At 40.8% G+C, this 21,891-nt stretch overlaps 3 protein-coding genes across 3 annotated transcripts in view; all 3 read right to left on the reverse strand.

Annotated features, from left to right (window-relative positions):
- Nucleotides 1-1,290, reverse strand: part of LOC114554612 (zinc finger protein 385A) — a 33,515-nt gene extending 32,225 nt beyond the window's left edge. The window contains exon 1 of the mRNA XM_028576549.1: nucleotides 845-1,290. Coding sequence (XP_028432350.1) covers nucleotides 845-857 — 13 coding nt within the window. The 5' untranslated portion in view covers nucleotides 858-1,290. The remainder of the gene's footprint in view (nucleotides 1-844) is intronic.
- A 6,175-nt stretch (nucleotides 1,291-7,465) lies between these two features.
- Nucleotides 7,466-10,989, reverse strand: LOC114554677 (neurogenic differentiation factor 4). The gene is made up of 2 exons (XM_028576653.1): nucleotides 10,875-10,989; nucleotides 7,466-9,178 (listed from the first exon to the last, which is right to left on the reverse strand). The coding sequence occupies exon 2, from the start codon at nucleotides 9,170-9,172 to the stop codon at nucleotides 8,168-8,170; it is 1,005 nt and encodes a 334-aa protein (XP_028432454.1). The 5' UTR covers nucleotides 9,173-9,178; nucleotides 10,875-10,989; the 3' UTR covers nucleotides 7,466-8,167.
- Nucleotides 10,990-15,995: 5,006 nt separating this feature from the next.
- On the reverse strand, nucleotides 15,996-20,416 carry endou (endonuclease, polyU-specific). Its single transcript, XM_028575072.1, has 8 exons — nucleotides 20,255-20,416; nucleotides 20,020-20,142; nucleotides 17,889-18,060; nucleotides 17,567-17,772; nucleotides 16,681-16,794; nucleotides 16,497-16,603; nucleotides 16,256-16,398; nucleotides 15,996-16,174 (listed from the first exon to the last, which is right to left on the reverse strand). The coding sequence occupies exons 1-8, from the start codon at nucleotides 20,310-20,312 to the stop codon at nucleotides 16,060-16,062; spliced, it is 1,038 nt and encodes a 345-aa protein (XP_028430873.1). The 5' UTR covers nucleotides 20,313-20,416; the 3' UTR covers nucleotides 15,996-16,059.
- Between the last annotated feature and the right edge of the window lie 1,475 nt (nucleotides 20,417-21,891).

Here is a 21,891-nt window from a genome sequence, read left to right on the forward strand (position 1 = left end):
CCGGGGACTGTCCTTTGTCAGTCAAACAGCGTCTGAGAAATTTTTAAACGAGAAACTGCTTTATTCAGTTTTTTCCCAGTTTTGATCACCTGGTCCATTTGCTTTGGAGAAGAGGAGACCTCTGATAATTCGTCTCCCGGTAAAAACCTGATAGAATCCTAACCAGAAGAAGCTGACTGCAATGATGACAATGGGGGTGAACAACTTCCATGTGTAAACTAATCAACATGCAACCAACTGCAACTACAACAATTCATTCCTTGTATTGCATTGATTTCCAGCATCTATCCCACAGGTTTCGTGGATGTGCACACAACTGATCTGACCATCATTTGAATCTCCAGCTTATAAAACTGTATCTTGCACATTATGCTCACTATTTCTCCTGCATCTGCCAAACTCTTCCATACTGCTGTGATGCTAATGAAGGAACATTTTGGTCAGGAATGTCATGACGTGCACAGACAGTGCCCTGTTTATTTAAGACTAAAATCACTCTCTTTATTTATTTTCCCTTCTTCCCTCTCCCTTCTTCCATCATTCCTTCCCTGCATCATACCGACAATGTATGTGAAAGGTCAGGGGGCAGACCAGGTCTAAGTGCAAACTCTAGTCTGACAGTGAGTGCTGACGTTTGTTAGAGACTGCCCTAACTTTCATCAAAGAGAGAGACCTTCAAAGACTCATGGAAGACTGTAATCCCGCTCTTTATTTCTGCTCCGAATATTGCAATAATGAGCGGTCCTGGCTTATGTACCTATCAGTTCATTTTAAGGTGATCAAAGGAGGAATGCGCAGAGTTGTGGGTGGTGTTGCATTGCTCAGTATTCGGTGATGATCTTACCTGAGCCCCACATTGGTCACCTCTGTTCTTCACTAGGATTGAAGTGATACAAATCCTTTGTCCAGTAGAGAGTCCAAAGGTCAGTGTGTCAGCCAGCATAAAGCAATGCAGACAGAGGTCCTCTCTGAGTGGAATAAATAAAAGTTCACGCTCACGTTACTGTGAAGAGATAAATAAAGTAGCACTGAGCGACATGAGCGCAGACCCCACTCCAGTCAGCTGGTGAGTGGAGAGGGAAAAGCTTGTCACAGGCAGACACATGCCCACAGTATGGCTGCATCAAACAGCAGGCAGCTTGATGTTCAGTTTCTTCATCTTCCCCTCAGTCTCTTTCTCTTTTCGGATTCCTTTTAATCCCTCTCTTTGTTTCTCTGTGTGTATTTTTCACCTCTTTCCTGGGAGCGAAGGAACAAGTGCACAAGATTCCAGAGGCTAATTCTGCCTCTTACGGCGGGGGAACCTAATATGTGAGGACAACTGTGGAAAGAGGGAGATACAAGCAGAGAGAGAGAGTGTAAGGAAAAGGAGGGGCAGGAGAGAAAGGAGGGGGACCCAGCGACGGATGGCAGATCAGACGAAACAAGGATTGGAGTTTTGTGTTGTTGAGGAGGAGGTGGGTGGCAAGCTGTTGAAACTTGAGAGACGTGAAGGATAGGAAGAAAATGTTGACATGGCGAAGAAGGAAATGTGATTGGCGGATGAAACAGATGGTTTGCAGGTGGATATGTTATATTTGGAAATGGGTTCCCACACAAATGGCTCTGTCCAACCGGTTTCTTTCCCAGATAGCAGATAGATGTTAAATCTGTAAATAAATAATAGACAAAATCTGTCACACAACTATCCAAACCATAGCACAAATACTACTGTATATCTGAGGGGAAGACAAATCTCATGCACCTTTTTGATTACATGCACATTTGTGAGTTGATAGCCAGATGAAATAATTAACTGCAAATACATGCAATTAATTGTCTTTTGGTGTTTTGATTCTGCAAATGTGTCAGCAAGTTCACAAAGTGAAGTGGATAATACAGTGTTTTATACAAAGGTGCAGGGGGAACCATTAGGGGAATGCAAGATGGCTTAAAGTAACAGAACTTCAGTTATTAAGGTGCTCTAGAAATTCAACAATGCAAAAGCACGTTAGACACTAGGTTTGGACACTATAGGCAACACTATGATTTATTTATAAACGACATCAGACTTTGTCAGGGATAAAAAGTGGTGTTCTCACAGTCCACCAACCTTTATCAAAATGATATTATGACACAATATACACCCTGACTGAGACTAGACTAGAATATACATTTGTCAACTTGTTATACTGTACTGTGGCAGATAACCCATTTAGGATTTGTGTTTGATTTTTGTATCAGTGTAACAAATACCCTCATTTGTGAGATATTTAATTTGCTTGATTAACCAGTAAACAGACAAGACAGAGTCTGCTTATTTTATCCATATTATATGTTTCAGAACTGATTATCCAGAAATGTTAGTATAACAGCATAAATATTAATTTCTTTGAAAAAATGTTGTCCACTTGGGGGTCCACTTGTATTATCACCTTATAAAGTTGTTGTGACAAGCTTGTTAGCAAACCGTTTTTACACATCTGAGCAACATTAGCTTCTCTTCTGGTAATATCTGCCTCTTTAGCTGCGAACTGCTCAACTATGTTCACCAGCTAGTCGCTAACTTTGTTTGTCTGTGGTTTGGTTCCTGGGCAGGTAGTATACAAAAATAGCGTCCTGCTGAGGCTGGAAATGACGGCGATGAAAGTGGTGAGAGTCAATCTGATCTACTGCAAGTCCAAAACACTCTCAGCTCATCACGCAGTTCAATTTGTCATCTAATGAAACACCCAAAATGAAGTGCTGGAATAGCTGGGATGATGAAATTAAAATGTGGGTGGCTCTGAGATATACATGGTCACACGAATTTACAAACATGATACTGTTGGGCTTCTGTGTGCTAGCATGTCGATTTCACTCCGCTGCCAGTAAGTGTAAATTCAGATTGGATATCATAAATGTGCTTGCAAGTGTAGTTTCTTGGAGATAGAAAAGTATTAGATGGAGGCGCAGGAGATGAGGCCTGAGGTGAGACTGACGCATGGCGCAATGTCGAGTAAATGTCAGCCTAATTCTGATATGCTATAAGGCCTTTGAATAAGCTGTACTGCATTTTACAACTCGTCCTACAGAATATGATAGATAAATGAGGGGTTAAGCACAGGCTATCAAAGCTATATTAAAAGTTTAATGGCAGTATGTGAAGTGCTCCTGTGTAAATGAGATAGGTTAGTTAAAAAAAACAAGTGTTTAATGCTAGCAGTAAAAGTAGTAATAGCACTGTGCCTGTCAGGCTTGGCAGGTTGTGACACTTCTGCGAGAGATGTAAACTCATATTCCGGTTAAATTTGGGGCAGACACCTTCACTTTTATTTCATTTGCATAATATGGACACACACACACACAAACATACACACACAAACACCTTCTGGCACCATGTCACATAGGGGTTAGGTTAAGGGACAGTGGCGAAGGACAGCAAACTGGAGCAGTAAGCACATTTCACCAGGGGGATACAGTTACACACACACACACACACACACGCACACACACTGATTCCTTTCCCCCTCAGGGTCGCTCTTCTCTCTCTAAAACGCTCCCTCTCCCTCTCTCGCTCTCTCTCTGCCATAACATTTTTACAAGAACGCTCACCATTACATCCGGCAGAGAAAAGCAGGACATTGGGTTCCTCTTCCTCTGCTCTATAAATGCCTCATTAATGTTTATGAACGTCTGCATTCCCATTGACATATGGAGCTGTTTGGGCCGACGTAACTCATTCACCCAGATAATTAAAGTAATGATTTGTCTCAGATAATTAATAGTCCATAAGTAATACGACACCTCGTACATTGAGGCAGGGGATTTCTGTCCTCAGAAGAAGGTAAAAGAAGAATATGAAACAAATACATTTCTGTAAGAGAATACAGATTAATCATCATTAAAGTATTATCAGCAAAATGTACTTAAAAGTACCAAAATTAAAGTACCGTAGTATTTGGAAATTATTACTGATGTGTAAACATGTAAGCACCATAATGTTCAGCTTTACTTTATATACTGCTGGGCAGGTTAGTCTTTAACAACCATTATACTTTAGAACAGGTTCATATGTTTTTAATGTAAAATATTATTCTGCAGATCAATTAGTAACTATAGCTGTCAGATAAATAGTGAAAAGTGTAAAGACATTTCATTGTGAAATGTAGGGAAGTAGAAGTATAAAGTAGAAGCAAAGTGCAAGTACTTTAAATTTATGCTTGAATACATTATTGATTAATGCCAGTCACTGGCATTGCCCACATTTTTCTTTTCAGAAAATGGATATTGAGATGCATTGTTTTTCTTGTAGGGACATTATTTGTCAATTAATGTCTTAGATGTTTGTGACATGACTCCTTTTTAATTGGTTGGTGCAACCTGTGGCCCCACTGTACTGATTTTGTTTTTACATTGTGGGGAGTTCAACACGTTGTGGTTGATTCTAGACCCACCCATTTATATCATTATCTATATAGGCATTAACACACAAAATCAAAGTGACATTGATCAAGCAATAACATTAAACACAAATAAGAGTAATATTTGTTGCCTCCTTTTCAGCCCACTGTGCCAGTAGTCCTGGAGAGAACTGTCTGTTTGTGTTCTTCATTTTCTTCCACCTCAAGGATGAAAGCATCGACCACTTCCCTCTTTCCTATTAGCCCTTGCTCTTCAGTGCTGCCTTTGAAGATTTAATCATTCAGATTTTCTTGATTAATCCTTTTTCATGTCCTTTCATGGGAAATAATTACAGAGTTTGATATGTTCGCTCGCTGGATAGAGGACAGCATGCAGATTTCTGATAGAGCCAAGTCCCCAGGTACCTCCATTAGCCTGATTATTCTGATCCAAACACACTCCATCAACCAGTTTACATGTAAATAGGTTAATTTTATTCCCACTCCTTACTCACTCTGTCGGCACGCTGTGTTTAAAAGATGAGATCTCAACAAATGTTTTCTCTTTTATTCAGTCTCTACCTTGTGCAACATTACTGTAAAATGTTTAATTTGCACACTAAAGAGGCTGTTAGGTTTTCTCAGCATATTGTGTCTATCAGATGACTGATCTTCAATCACTCATCAAGTGCAGAAAGGCCAAGCAGTGAAGGATCATGTCTTTCTTTTTCCACTACAGTATTTCCAGAGGCCTCAGTCAGACGTCACAGTTACAGCAGGTTGTCTAATGGGGACACCTAGTGGCCAACTACTCATCTCTCATCCAGCTTGTGATTTTATTTCAGTAATACAACGTTCACCACTTGGTGGCAGTGCAATTCTACTCTCCTCATTTAAGTGTCAGTACAAACAAATGTATGTCATGATAGCCAAAGGCCCAAAGCACTCCTCATGGGCATAGACAGAACAGGATACTACTTTTTCCTGAACTTTATTTAAATTTAAATCAAATTAAGACGTTTATCGGTGCCTGAGTGAGTCTTTAGCACCATAATGCTTTGTTGTGGACTAAGTGCACAATAGCTGCATGCTGTTGTGCTGCAGAAGAGATGATGAGCTCCTGCCCCGACTGCCCCTCTCCCCTCAGGATTAGTGAGTTAATGCAACCATTCAGACACTGAGCTCCGATCAGCTGCTTAATACTGTTTTATCCCAAATAACACAACCATGCACGCAGGACGTGTGCTGTGTGTTTCACAAGCATACATGCATAAACATACCTACTATATCCAAAATACACCTTACCAGAGTTAAGACTAAAGATTATACGAAAAACATTTAACATTTGTGTATACTCAGCTGACCTGTGCACTGACTTAAAGACTTGGTTACATTTGCAATAAATTATTTGGAATTTTATTATTATTTATTATATAATTTTATGATTAGTACCACATTACCAGGAAACTACCATGAAAGTGCCTCGCTGAGATTAAAAATGTCTTTTACAGAAGTGTCCCGGCTGAGATAGTAGTAGCACATGAGACATCTCTGCTTCCGTCATGGGCTCATTTAGGTCATCGAGAATCACAGTCTGAGGGGTCAAAGGTCACAAAGGCCGAACTCAGCCCTTTGTTGGGTGAAAAAGTGGCCTTTTCAAATGAGAAATCTTTTTCTCCCCTAAAACATTGGTCTATCAACGGTCTATCATCTATCATGTGGATAAATAAGGAATATCCCACATATTCAGTGTCAGATGTCCTGTCTGAGGATAGTCTGTGCCTTCTGAGAGCAGAGAGATGTTTTGTTATTCATCCTACCCTTTCAAAGTTAGTCCCTGGTTTCCCTGGATAGCAGTGCAAATGCATTACAAACACTGGAGAGTTTCAGTGAGCTTAAGCACATCTCCCTGACCCTACACACACACACACACACACACACACACACACACACACACAGGCTTATATTAATCCTTGTGAAAACAAAGTGATATATTTCTCCCAGCGCAAGTCAAGCATGGGATGTTCATCAGGATTATAAGCATTTCATCCATAATATTACCACCAACATCATACTTACCAAACACTCACTGTTGTAAATGGAAAACTGCGGTGGACATTGTGCGGAAACAAAGAGGAAGATGAGTAGACCAGCATAAAGATGATTCAACTGTCGACCATGACTCTTTCAGACCATTCCCACCAGTGAGCCATGACCCACTTTGCCCTTGTGACCCCCTCTAGCTGACCTCACAGTGGGTGGCCCTCACACTGACCAGCCTGCACGGTGAATCAACAGTAGTGGCTGCTCTTTGATCAGATCTTTGTTATTTTTTTTCCATTTTCTTCTTCACTTTGACAGTACATTTCAGGCAGATATTTGTCTACTCAGTCAGATGCTCTTTTGTGCTCATTTCCACCTGTTTAACTTTAATGTTTCTCCATTACTTTTCAATCATCACATTCACTCCTGCTTCTCCTTTAAAAAAAAAATCAAAGTCAGGTGACCCTGTAAATCTTGATATAGATATTACAAATGTGTATGTTCCTGAATGTACGTACAGTATATATGAAAGGTCAACGTTATACATGTACAGACATGTTTATTACATATGTGAGTGTTAAATTGTGGCCTGAGTGAATGTCAGGACAGGATTATGTCGTCCCAGTGTCAGTGAAGAAGAAGCTCTGCATGGCCAGGCAGCCATGTTAATCATAAATCTTTATCTTACAATCCTGCCTCGCACATCCCGTCATTCATTAAAAGACGTCCAAAGGATTAGTGAAGCTAAACCACCGAGATGTGGGGAGAAAAATGAGAAATACAGTCACAGCTAAACAGGATCCCTCGCTCTGCTGATGGTGATGCTGAATTAATGGTGTCATGAGACAAAAAAAGGAAGAATATCTATCTATCTATCTGGCTGTCTGTCTGCACAAAAAAACACAAAATCCACTGACTGATCAATTTGACTGATTATATTTTAATAACATCAAATTTTCCAACAGGTAACAGAAGTGAAAAAAAGAAAAAGAAAAATTACATGGTATCCAATGCAAGTTTGTTGGAAATTACATATTCATTTTGATAATATTAACCTGAGAATGACGTTTTTGGTTCTTCACCTTGATCCATGTTTAATGAAAAGCATTTTCTGTACCTTCTGTAGACAACAGGTTGCAAAGATCAGCTACATAGTGCTACGAAATCTACCTCTGAAATATGTTTTGAGTGCAAAACATGAAATACAGTAATAAACAACAAAAGAAAAGGACACAAAAGTAATACAAGAGTTGAACTATCAGTCTAAGTAGCAAACAAAAAGAAGCCTTCACAAATATGTACAAAAGGAAAACCAGATACACACCTGCACATCAGAACAAAGTCCATATACACTGTATTAAATTAGAGAATAAATAAAAATACTTTAAATTTATGTAGAATATCTGATGTTACCAAAGTTAAATTAGAAGTGATTATATCACAGTAACAGAACATATGTTCAAAATGGCCAAAGCACCATTTCCTGTTAGGACTCCCCGAGGTCCTTACATTATTTGGTAATCAGTGTTTTAAGAAAATATATTGGTTTAAGTCAAGTATTTTCTAATTTTAACAATGTTCAGCAGTGCACCACACATGTAAACAAACCATTTTTATTCTACAGTTTCTCTACGGGCAGACTGTCTTCTGAGAGAGACCGGTCCTTCAGTCAGTGTCAGTCAGTGTTCATGAAGGATTAAAGAGCGAAGACGATCAGTCAGGTTTATTGATAGCTGAATCAGAATTGACCCTCCTGATCCATCTTAGTCTCTGTAGACGGAGGTTATCTGTCGGGGGGGCATGTGCTGTGGATGGTAGGAGTTGTACGGCCCTTCTAAGTGTACGTCATAGCTGGTCTGAGTCTGATACAGGCCCTGATCCACAGGGGAGGGGGAGTAGTGGTGTGGGGGTCGGTAGTGGGGAGAAGGCTCCTGTTTGGGCACCAGGTTACTGCTGATGCTCAGAGGTGGTGTAGGGGGGCCGTCGTATGGAGGGGTTCCCACACCGCCGCCATTATACTCATTTGGCGAGTGATTCTCGTACACTCCTCCTTTCATCGCCCTCAGGTGAAGCAGGTGAGCAGAGTCAAAAGTGCCATACGGCGGACTTGGCAGGCCCGGAGAGGAATAGCTCACCATGCCACTGAGAGGAGCAGGTGCTGCCTGCACTCTGTGTCTGTCCTCAGGCCTCATCCCAGCACCAGAAACTGGTCCAAGCTGCAAGCAGCCAGCCACCAGGTTGCTGGTGGGCTGTGAGAGGCCCTTACACAGTGTCTCCATGAAGGCCCTGCTCTCTGTGGAAAGGCCCCCCTCCAGGGCCTCAGACAGAGCACAGATGTAGTTGCGCGCCAGCCGTAATGTCTCGATCTTGGACAGTTTCTGTGTTTTGGAGTGACATGGCATGATGGTGCGCAGGTTTTCCAGTGCATCATTTAGACCGTGCATACGTGAGCGCTCCCTGGCATTAGCCTTTACACGCCTCACACGGAATCGCTCTTGCCGGGCCTTTGTCATACGCTTTTTCTTGGGCCCGCGCCGTTTGGACTCGTTTTCATCCTCTTGTCCCTCCTCTTCCTCATCCTCCTCCTCGTCTTCCTGTGCATCCTCACTCCCCATCTCCCTGTCCTGTTGGTTTACTCCACCTGCTCTGTAGTGGTGTGATGAGACTGATGCATCTCCATCAGGTGAGCTCATGTCTCCGTCCATCCACTGCAGAGGGCTGATGACCTCCTCTCCCTCGCCTTGTCTCACATATGGCTTAATCATCATGGTACTCTAGGAACAAGAAAACATCTTTGTCAAACACATGTGCTAAATAAAACTATGTACTGCACTCAAGTACAACTTTGAGGTATTTGTACAACTTTGAGGTATTTGTACTTTTGCTTAGGCTAAGTATTTCTATTTTATGCTACTCCACTACTTAACAGAGGAATATATTGTTCTTTTACTCTCCTACTAGTTACTTTGTATATTTAGATTTTACATACCAAATGAGAAGTTTATAAAATGTGCATTGTTATACAGTTTCGTTAAACTCAACCAGCTACAAAAAAATAATCATACATAAATATTGCATCCATGCTTTTACTTAAATAAAGGATCAGAATACTTTTTCCACCTCTGAAGAACCCCTGACAGCCTTTGTTAAGACTCAAAAACCTGCAGACTCTTCATGGTGTCATGCTCTAGCCAGTATGTGATGAGACTTTGATTATGTAGCCAACTATCACAATTTCAGGTTTACACCAGGCTAAAGGTTTGGTAATATTCAGGTAGCATAAATCAGTTTACTGAATACATGTAGTTTCTCTTCCCACGCGTGTTAATGATAATGAATTATTACAAGGCAAAGGATCAGGACCTGAGCTTCAGCTGTGAGGATAATGAGGTCAAGTCCTAGTTATTTCTTTCTGGGGATTTAATTTTGTTTTAGCAACAAACAGGACATTCACATATTACAATGAAAACCTTACACATAGTGGGTATTTTGTAGGTTTTATATATTTTTGTATTTTAAGACAGCTTAAATGTGATTACTTTGAGGGAAGTGATATATATCGGATTTCTAGGCCTTCATGTCATATTAAAATTTACAGGAAATATAATTTAACAGTTAACGGAATAAAAGTTTATTACAATTCTAAATAAGAGGAACTTTTTGGTGACTGATTACATTTTTCTGAGGAGTTTAAGGGAGGGACTTTGGTATTTCAAAAGGCTACAGTCCTGTAAAGGATGTAATCTGGAGCCAGTGAGTAGGCCTATATGTTTTAATTCACCAATGATAACCAATAGTAGCCTAATAACTATTTTGTAAACCCTGACTGTCAGCAGTCCTCAAAATGTTTATAGCACCGAACAGTTCACTCCTGTCCTCCGCCACAGGTGTGCTGACTGATAGACCGACACAGTGAAGAGATAACCTAAACGATAACTTTGTGGTTAAGTGATGGCTATTTGAATTTGTATAAATGCATGATCTATTTTTATTCCTTTTCTCCCCCTCTCTCAGGGTAATCCCGTTCAATTTGTCAACTGGTAATGCCCCGGTCAGATAAAGTCACTGACAGGACTCCAATCTGGGGCACCGCAGGATTTTCTCCGCGGATGAAGAGACGTCCATGGGATTAAATGAAAGATCGACGTCCCAGATCAGTGACAAGGCGACTCAGATTGAATTGAAATCAGACATTTCCAAACGCAGAAATATTAATGCCTCGCCACAAATTGCGTTCATGCTTGAGCTGCTATTTGCTAAATGTCGCCTGAAGTAGGATTAGGCTATATAATAATAAGCCTTTAATAGCCTATGCTAGCCTACATATTTTTTTCCATTAGACGTAGGCTATTGATTGCTCGTTGACTTGGTGTTTTAGTTGGAAACCCTTCTACACACTAAACGAGTCCTACAAATTCTTCCAGGCTAGGCTACATACATTTCTTAAATAGGCAAATTGATAAAACATACCAGTGCTGATGTGTCCCGGGACCTCCTCAGGAAGTTTGGTAGATGGTATTTGTCTTCACAGTTTGGCCTTTCTGTCCACTGTCTAACAGTGGTGAAGTGTCTCAGTGTGGGTCACTCTGCGGGGGCTCTGGGTTTTAACCACGTTAAAGCTCCTCCCACCACTCTCATCCAATTCCTGTTGACGCGCTTGAGCCCGCGCGTGGCCGGCCCGTGGCTCAAGCCCCCTGGAGCTCCGCTCGTCGGCTGTGGCGCGCGCGCTTGTGTGTGTGTGTGTGTGTGTGTGTGTGTGTGTGTGTGTATGTGTGTGTGTGTGTGTGTGTGTGTGTGTGTGTGTGTGTGTGTGTGTGTGTGTGGAAGGTCAGGGAGATGTGCATAAGCTCACTGAAACTTTCCAGACAGCAGGAGAGGCCCAGGCCTTTGTTGCTTTACGAGGGCGGCCGCCAAATCCGCAGTCGTTTGCATTGAACGGAGGAGAGACGCGCTCAGTCGGCTGAGCCTAACTGTATGTGACAGCTTGAAGTTGTATGTGAGCAGGTGCTTGCTCCATCCCTTCATCCAGCCATCCATCCCTCCGCACTGCGGAGACAGGCTTTGGAACAAGTTCATTTTACTCAAGAGGCAGCTCTGACCAGACGGGGTAAGTTTGGTCACATAAGGTGTGCAGTTACAGCATCTCTGACACTCATTAATGGCCTTCCCTCTCTCTGCAGCATGTAGGTCCATGACGTCTGCAGCTTAAACCATTCAGGACTTCTAGCAAGTACTCACATCCTTTACTTGAGAAATATATATATATAAGAAATATATGAAATATACTCCATTAAAAGTAGGAGGTTCTGCATTAAGTAAAAGAAGTTAGAATGTGATTATTTTTTAACACTATAGCTGCCAAATATATTGGAGTTAAAAGTGTAATATGTATCTCTTAAATATAGTGGAGTAGAAGTATAAAGTGGCATAAAATATAAATACTCAAGTTAAATGAGTAGCCTACTCCACCGATTAAGCATTGCACTAATATTGTCAGACTACAGTAGACGGTAGTTTTAAAAAATAGTATCTAAATGGATGCAGCAGAAGCAGAGATATATTTCACACATTATTCTTCCTTGTCACAACCTGGCGCCTAAAATACCTACAATGCAACACAACCTCAGTGAGAGATTTGTTTGTTATGCTAGTAGCGACTAATGTAGCCTCAAGCATAGATGAGGAGCATGCCACAGATAGCCTAGAAATCTAGACACACCCTAGCGGCAGCAAATTTAATTTCCAGAAATGGGGGTCTAGGCACTCTCCGTTGACTTGCGAGCTGGAAAAACCAAACTCTGGTCAGGCCAATCACATCGTGTATAGAGTCGTATAGAGCTGCTGGGAACAGCGGTCTTCTAGAAGACTTGGAGTTAAGCTTTTCTTTGAGAAAAGAACAAAGAACGGCACAGAAATCATTCTTAAAAAAGGAAGATGTGTTTGGAGTTTTGCCGACCGGATACGGCAAAAGTTTAATCTATCAACTAGCTTCGCTACCTTCTTCGTTGCTCTGCCTGGTTGTAGCGCTATCCTATTGCGTGCAGAGGGAATTTGAAAGACAACTGTTTATCCCGCCCATCGGATTGAGCCCTGCCAATGGTGAGTCAGGCTATGCCACAGATCACTTCTTTCTAAATCCACAACCCCAGATTTCTTTCCCGTTTCAAACTTGTAGTCTTCTACACTAACCAACGCTGACTCAAGTGACATCACTTGAGGCTATTTATCAGACCAAAAGTTTACTTGTCAAAGGCTTTAAACTTGCACATATCGATCAAATCATCAACTCCAACACAGAAATGACTCACTCACAAAAACACACAAATTGTATCTGAGGCTTTGCTCTGACCAAGAAATAAAAAAAATAATACACTTATGAAGTGACTCAAAAGGGACATGCTGTATGGAATTGAGGATTATTGTGTCTAAACAGCCCTAATTTATGCTTTTTAGTAAAATAATTCCATGTCCTTCTAAATATACCTGTTAAGCCACAACCAAAAGGCTTGTGTCAGTGGTAGGACAAATTTTATATATATATATATATATATATATATATATATATATATATATATATATATATATATATATACTGTATACACCCTAACATGCACACGATCCTCATGCTGTGACATTGGCATCTCTCAGAGGACTTCCAGTATGACATATATATATATATGTATATATGTGTATATATATATATATATATTGGTAACAATCTACCCCTGAATCACACTAAAGACAACAGGGTATCGTGTTGACCCTCAACATCACTGATCGGGGAACAGAGGGGCAGATAATTTGCATGATTTAGAAACCGAGCCCCACATGCTCTAGATAGGCTTGAGGTATGTTACAAGGTAATCTGCACACCCAAACTATGCGCTTCTCATTCCCCGTTCATTCCCAGTCCGACCACCTTCCCCACTGCTCCTCCCTGTGGGTCTCTGCCTTTCCTATTCCACACCTGCAGCCTGAAATGGGAATGGCAGAGCTGGGCCTCTTGCCTCCCCAGAGTGGGACTAGCAGGGGAATATGATAGCTGAGGCCTTGTGTCCCCATTGCATACACTCATAACACTGTTCATGTTAGTAAAACTAATTAGAATTTGTATTTAATTTTGTTTTAGGGGTATGAGTTGCATCCCAACTTGTTAAATACATTTGTCATGACAAAACTACTGTTGTTCCTTTATCATTTTTCTTTTCAGTTTGACCCACTTGCTGTATATCACCCAGTCTTTATGTTCCACAAGTGGTGCCCAAGGGTAAAACTGTATGTGTGCCATAATGTCCCCAGGTCCCTCAGTTCTGACCGCACATGATGAAGTCCTGCTGCAGATGGCCTTCTCTTAAACTCAGGCCCTCTCCGGCTCAGATGCTCATCTATTCTCCACTGGCTGCTCAGCTCACTCAGCATGTTCACATTGCTCAGAGGACACTGCCTCACCTTTTCGAGGTATGTTCATGAGATGGGAATTGAGTTAATTATAATAAAAAATATGAAGGACAGATAAAACTTCACTCCAGTAGACACACAAACATGACCTTCCCATGAATCCCCATTGTATCTGTTTGTGACAGTGGGGGGAAATGGGCTTTGTCCATCTGTCATACTGGAAGTCCTCTGAGAGATGCCAATGTCACAGCATGAGGATCGTGTGCATGTTAGTGTGTGTGTGTGTGTGTGTGTGTGTGTGTATGTGTGTGTGTTTGTATAGTTCATGTTTATGGAAGTGGATGGATTGCATATGCAGCAATCACAAATCAAAATCCCTTTTCCTCCTACAAGATCAGAAGCCTTGAGAAGGTCAGTTTAGTGGATCAAGATTGTATCTCTCACTCTGCATATGTCTGAATCCACTTCAAATGACAATACGGTCATCAAATTGTTCGGAAAGCACTCAAAAAACTCCAGAGAATGAATGTTGGTCTGTATTTCATGGTCCCCAATCAACTTTAGAAATGGCCGGCATCTAAGCCAGAACTTGAACCTCCCTCCAGCCCAGCACCGACCCTGGGGAGGCAGGGTTGATGTTGACCATGTGTCCTCCAACTAACCATCTCATTGATGGACCCCACTACTGGGTAAAATAGACACCCCCCTCTGCCTGAACCCCTAAACCCCCTTAACCCTTCCCTAAACCCTCTGTTGGCCCCCTGTTGTGCGTGCTCATTGGCTGACCGCCTTCAGGCGTCCCTTTTCCACGGGTCCATTGTCTGGCTCCATAAGCAGCTTTGTTTCTGCATGTGCAGCTGGGCTAGCCCGCGCAGCCATTAGCCACAACACGCTAAAGGGAGAGCGGGATAATATAATTACAAAACAAAAGTCAGGTGGCTCACGAGATCTGCCAGGAGAAGCCCATTTGGGGGAGATGCGAGGACACGCTGGCGGGTGGCCAGCTATAATTCGATTATGAAGTTGTGTGAGTGACAAAAGAAACAATTGAATCTTTTTTTCTTTGCCCCTCTGTGGTTTAATTTGATTCAACCGGGGCTTTAAAAAGAAGGCAGTGTGAAAAGATAGAAGATTTACTCTTCTAATTTCTAGAGTCATCAGCTCAGAAAATGTAATATGCTCTGACAGATATAGAGAGATAGTGAAATTCTTCCCTGGGCTAACTTTATTGTTGCTGCAACACTTTGACTGCATGTGAGGCCCAAGACAGATGAATTGCTGAAGGCCGCAGTTTTCCTGCGAACGGACTGGTCTTGTGCGCTTGTTTTGCATGAATGCACACAGACTGGCGGACAATGGGATCAGTGGCAGATCCATCTCCTGTAATACTTTCTTCAAACAGGGCTGCAAGTGTGTCCCCCTGTTCTGTCGGCAGACCAGGATTTATCCTGTTAGTCACCCTAGATGAGTGAAAGAGTAAAATCAACCCCCATCCCAGCTGGACACATGCACGCACGTACACACACAAACACACACACACACACACACACACACACACACACACACACACACACACACACACACACTGGGGAGTTACAAACAGCTTTATGGACAGCTGATAAGAACAAGTTTAGCTGGTGGCTACTGTTTGAAGCAGGTCAAGCAGAACAGGATCTGTTAATGTCTTTTTGTTTCTATAGTTCATACTGCAAAAGACTGCATTTTGTTTTTTGTTTTGCTGTTTTATAGGACAATAAGCAATTGTGTCAGATGCACACATGCTCTTACCACTGAAGGGTTGGTGTCAGTATTGTGCCTCTCAGGGTGTGTAAACGCCCATTTCTTGCCCCATTAGGCACAGTTTGATCATGCCCTTGGGAGAACACCACATTCTCTTGGTCTGTAAGACTGTTGAGGAGAGGTTACACTGCAGAGTAATCGACTGTCTGGTTTACTGTTTTATTTATGCAAGTGGATATGCATGTGTCAGAGTGGGCCACTTCTGAAAAGAAGCAATATGCAAAGATATATTCATTTTTCCTTTTATTCCTGCTTTATAGAAACATTTTGGGAATGAAAATAAGCGGTTTTATATCACAACTTTGAAACAGACAAGTTTAATTAAATGTATGAATACCTCTCACTAAGAGAAGTGCTCCTGTTGGGAATATAATTATTAAATTCATGAGTGTAACGAAACACAAGCAGACAAGCCTCCATGAGTTGCTTATAATTTAGCAGATGGCAGCTTCAGTTCTTATGGGGTTGCAGGGAAGGCAGAGCCAATGTACTTCTTCCCATCACCATAGAAAGAGTTATCCCACGTGTACGTTTGGATAATGAGCGCCTTCCCTCCCAGGCTCAGACGACACCTGCGGATGAGAGATGATAAAAAAAAAATTTAAATTGGAAAGGATTTACATGCAAGAAAACATCATATCACATGTACTCACTGTTTTCCAGGGCGAGTGATGTAGCAGAGGCTGTATAAGGCAAAGTCAAATTCAGGGCTGCAGCCAATGACTGAAGAACCGACCTGCTTGTAGTAGCCCTCCCACATGAACTGCATCCCCATGACATCAGGGTAGGTAGCCCACTGAGAGCAGGTGAAGAAAGAAAGAGAGAAAATAAAGGGAGTGCTAAACATGTCACAGCTTAAATCGACATATTGAGGTCTGAATTGCGGATGCTTACAGGCCCATTGAAGCTGTGGCTGTAGTAGTTCAGCTGTCCTTTTTTCTCGAGAAGATAAAAGCGAATCCAGTTGTGGAAACCAGACACCTTTCCTCCCTTGACCTCTCCTAATACAGAATGTGTTTCTTAATAGTCACAAAGCAAACCATCTGTGGTGTTTGTAAGAAATCTGCTTTGTCCGAACCTGCGAAGATGTGTTCAAAGCCGCTGGAGTCCATCTTGTTGTTGTTGCGGGAGTACAGACCAAACCACATCATCTTCAGGTCCTGAATGAACTCTTCCTCTGATGCATAGATGCCTTAAAATACAGAATAACATACACTTTCAACAAACTGTGAGGAAGAGACATAGAAAGAGACATGAGGCAAAGATACTGCTTGTGGTAAAAGGCAAACAAGGTACTTTAAAGACCCTGCTAGATTGCTGCAATTTGACTCACTTCTTCTCTGAGTCATAACTCAGTCGAATCTAAACACACAGCCATGATAAACATATTTTTATATTCAGTGTGACTTAGACTTTCTGAGGATTTAAGTATATCTTATGTCCATCGCGGATACATGTTCATACATCCTTTAGAAATTACATAAAAAAGACACTCCTTATAACTGGAGAACTCTCCTAAGAATCATCACATTTCTAAGTTTTCTTCAGCATCCAATGATCCAGTGATAGTTGTCTTCACATCCGTGTGTACACTGCAAACAGGAACTGCTAATAGCTAATTAGGCATACTTTTAATGGTGCCAATATTATGAAATGTTAATAAATTGAGGCAAAAGAATTGGCTCAAATTGTAGCCCACAGCTTACTCACTGATTCCATGGCAACATTATACATCTTGTTTGCATATGTCAAAGCATTATGGGAACTGTAGTTCCAAAACTAAGAGCATGATTTTGACAAAATGCATTAATATTAAATTTCTTCAAATTGTGCTAACTTTTGGGGGACCCACAGTGTCAGACTTTAAATTCCTGTCTACTAGAGCTCTTACTGCATTACCAGACCTCTATGTGAGTAGTGCTCAACCAGTGTCAGGATGTACTAAGACATGTGGACCTAGTTACCTTTGGTGTAGAGAAAAGCAAACAGCTCTCTGCCCAGCTCAGTGTTGGACATGGTCTCCTTGAGGAAGACGTCCTGCTCAGCCAGCTGCTCAGGACTGAAGTCCTCTGTCTGTCCAGTCATCCTGTTATAGTTGTCCAGCACAGCAAGGAGAGCAGCGTAGGTGGGTCTGGAGAACAGAGCCTCCTCATTCAGGTATTGGAACAAGCTGGAAGCACAAAAACACAACAAATGATACAGAAAAAGGGATAAATACTGTACATCAAGAGCAAAAAGAAGAGGAGACCATGATAGAGGGTTGTGCTATTAACATTGTCTTCTCACGGTGCAGAGGCGAGATCGTCTTTGGAGCTCGTCTGAGAGTCTGGCACCAGAGCCTGAGGGTCAATGACCAACTCTGAGGCTGAAGCCTTGTTTGAATCCAGAGCGTAGAGTGTCTCAGAGAGAGCCTTGATCTCAGCATCAGTGATCACACTACCTCCACCTCCTCCGTCACCTGCACATCACAAATACACACAAATCATGTCTTTATCATATTAGTGTTGTCAACATAGAATAGTGATTTATGCATTTCTGTAGGCCTAGCACATGTGGTACTACCAGTGGTGGAAAGTTATTAAGCGCATTTACTTAAGTACTTAAGTACAGATTTAAGGTACTTTACTTGATTACTTCCATTTTATGTTACTTTATGCTTCTGATCTACAACATTACAGTGGAAAAAAACTCTACTTTTTAATTCACTACATTTATTTTACATCTATGAGTTCCTTTTCAGAATAAAATTGTACATACATTACAAACAGACCGTATAATCAATAAATCAATCAAATAGAAAAAAATAAAATACTATTAACAGATATAATAGATTCTTATATATGTATTATTAAACATCCCTACAGTATATAACATAAATAGTTTGACTGAGCTCCACCTCGAGCAGTTACAACATTAAAATGCTGTTTAAATCAGTAATGATAATGTGAGTCTGAAAGGGGTCCTTCTTTATAATGAGTACTTTTGCTTTTCATACTTCAAGTCCTACATTTTGTTGGTAATACTTCTGTATTTTCACTTGAGTAAAATGTTCAAACTAAGACTTGTAATGGAGTATATTTATATTGCAGTATTGCTACTTTTGTTTAAGCAAATGATCTAAATACTTCTTCCACCATTGGATATTAATGCTGTAGAAGGGAGCAGGTTAAGTTGAGGGAAGAGCTAATTGAATTTTTTTTTGTTGCTTTCAGTGTGTTTTACAGCCCAACAGCGACACCTGCTGGTCAAATACTGAAATAAGTTTTAACCAGAGAGGTTGGCCACACAAGCCATCCGTGGTGGAAAAAGTATTCAGAACCTTTGTTTAGGTGAAAGTACCGACACCACAAAGAGTAAAGCTTCTTCATTTGCAACACAACTAAATTAAAAGTAAAGAAGTATTATCAACCAAATGTACTTAAAGTATCAAAAGTAAATGTACTAGTTTTGCAAAGAAATATTCCCCTGTGATTGATATGTTGATATTATAATAAATTACATTATTAATACTGAAACATCCACATTTTGCTGTTCTAGCTGGTCATGGTGGGACTAATTTTAACTACTTCATAAACAGTTAGGTAGTTTAGTCCAGTGGTTCCCAACCTAGGGGTAGGGGACCGACAAAGGGTCACAAAATAAATATGAGGGGTCGCAAAATGATTAATAGGAGATGAAGAAATAATAATAATAAAAAAACAATGTCCTGATACATTTTTGGACTTTTCTCTAAACTTTGTTGATAATTCTAAGCCTCAAACGAATAAAACAGTCTGAGAAGTTTAGAGGGAAAATCTCTTTTTGGTATTAGATATCTGGTTAAGGAAACTGATCTTCAGTGCAGTACACAGGGCTGATTGTTTGACTGCTGACTGCTTAGAGTCAGTGTCTGTGGGAAAGTGACCAGGTGTCATAAATATATTAGCTCAACACAAACAGTGGTGGTATACTGTATGGCACGTGAAACAGCTACAGTAATGGTGACATGTGGTTGGTAGTAGAGCAAGACCTCTTTCTGCAGCTCTCCCTCTTCTTTGTCGCACGGGCAATGCACGATTAGAACAGCCAATAATCTCTCTCTGAAATGACCTGTGATTGACCGAAGTCTCCCGTCACGGGCTAACATTTTCTCAAGCCTGAATACTAAAGACCACTTGAATTACAATATGATGAAAGATTATTAGGGAATTTTCAATGCCAAAAATAAAGTTCCTATTACAGCTTTAATTGTTAATATTTTAGCACTTTTATCCCAACCGTTTGGCCCACTTAATACTCATTACTTATTTATTGTCTTTATCTCATCTATGGCAGAGGAAATCTTTAAGCATATTTAAGTGCGGAAAATAAAAATGTTTATTCTCTCCTATACTATTTTATTCTATGATTAGTCATAAAATAAGATTTTGTCACTTGCCTTTACATATTTCAGTGTAGTCAGAACAACAGTCTCTGTAGCGCTCACAGGACGGGTTACACTGACAGGAGAAACTATTGTCCGTTCCATAACCACACCGACCCTGACATGAGTCCAGGGTGTCTGAGAATCAACACAACAGATTGTTATTTTAATGACAATCCTATATGTAACTGCATGACATGGTTATATAAAGCTGTAACACTAGGTTATGGTGATAGAAAAAATCTCTTACTGCTGTATCCCTGGTGGAAAAGGGTCACCCAAAGTGCAAGGACAGCAATGGCCTTCATCTTGGCTCAGCTGCAACCTGAAAACAAGGTGAACTGACTGTTAGCTTGGTTCACCTTTTATAGCAAGTTTCATGTGACCAATCCAAACGCAACACTCACATTAACCCTGCCCATACTGTCAGTCAGGATGTCAATCACTTCATCGTGAGCATGTCTTGTCGATCAAATGTGTCTTAATTCTAAGCAATTGTTTATAATGGTAATGAGCATTTGTAAATTACCTCTTAACAATATTTTTTAAGTGTAACTTTCTCTCTGTATCTCTTCTCTGTGAAACTGCACACCTGCTTAGCACACAGGCGGTGCTTTCATGTTTTAAAATAAAACCATATCAAGATGTGAGCTGTGATAATGACTGCCATCTGAGATGTTACGTGGTTTTTTTTTCACAATTAATATAATTTCTGTTACATTAAAACTATGAGGTTATATGTCTCTTTTAGTCTATTGCATTTTAAGGCTATATTGTCGAATAGAAAATTACATTTATAAAATAAAAATACATTTACAAAGGAGGAGCCTTTCTTATTTCTCCTGCCAGAGTAAGCAGATGCTGTATTTCACAGGGTTTATGCAAGATAGCTTAGAATACTCAAAATAGCTCACATGCTTCAGTGTCCCGGGTCATGTTGGGGACACATACTCCCACTGCAAATACCAAACAGCAGACATGTAGGTCCTTTAAATAATGTATAGAGTATACAATAAAATGTATAGCCTATTTATATTGTGAGCCTTTAACATGCTTTTAAACAGACAATGTCCAAACACTTTACAATTGAAAGCAATAAGAGGGAACTTATCAGTAGCATTTGTTTTTGGCTTTCATTGATAGGACAGATTAAGTTAGGAAAGTAGGAGAGAGAGGGAGATAACATGCAGCGAAGGGCCGCAGGTCGGAACCAAACCCTCGCCGCTGTGGCAAGGACTGAGCCTCTGCACATGGGGCGCACGCTCAACCAGCTAACCAGGTCTCCTGTTAATTGTGATTTGAGGGGAACACATGCAGACTCCCCACAGAAGGGCCGAAGAAGCAATACCACGTAAAAAATACAAGTACAAGTACAAGTCCTGCATTCAAAATGATTAGCATCAAGATACACTTAAAATAAGAGTAGCCCACTGTCCTATTTTAGAATAATATATACTGGCGCCCAGATAGCTCAGTTGGTAGAGCAGGCGGCCATGTGTAGAGGTTTACGCCTCGACGCAGCGGACCTGGGTTCGATTCCGACCTGCAGCCCTTTGCTGCATGTCATTCCCCCTCTCTCTCCCCTTTCACTTCTTCAGCTGTCCTATCATTAAAGGCCTAAAATGCCAAAAAAAAAAGAATAATATATATTATATCACTGGATTACAATTAGTATTGATGCATTAATGTGTAAGCATCACTCATGTTGCAACTGTTAAAGGTGGTGCTCATTTTAATTAGGCCTACTTCCTACTGCCAGATAGCTTTTGAAATTTCCCGCTGGGATTAATTAAGTCTATCTAATCCTTAAAAATATATCATAATTTATTAGTTGATTTATATGTATATCTGAATCGGCAAAGTAAATAATAACTAAGTTGCCAAATA

The sequence above is a fragment of the Perca flavescens genome, chromosome 4 (assembly GCF_004354835.1).
Source record: "Perca flavescens isolate YP-PL-M2 chromosome 4, PFLA_1.0, whole genome shotgun sequence".
NCBI lineage: Eukaryota > Metazoa > Chordata > Actinopteri > Perciformes > Percidae > Perca > Perca flavescens.

Bases quoted from the DNA above. Each gene is read 5' to 3' on its own strand.
- LOC114554677 (XM_028576653.1), bottom strand. From the start codon at position 9,172: ATGATGATTAAGCCATATGTGAGACAAGGCGAGGGAGAGGAGGTCATC.
- endou (XM_028575072.1), bottom strand. From the start codon at position 20,312: ATGAAGGCCATTGCTGTCCTTGCACTTTGGGTGACCCTTTTCCACCAG. The intron at 18,061-20,019 runs GCAAGTGACAAA...TGTGATGTGCAG, and splicing joins CTACACTGAAATATGTAAAG to GTGACGGAGGAGGTGGAGGT. The intron at 16,175-16,255 runs GTGAGTACATGT...TCTCATCCGCAG, and splicing joins ATCACTCGCCCTGGAAAACA to GTGTCGTCTGAGCCTGGGAG.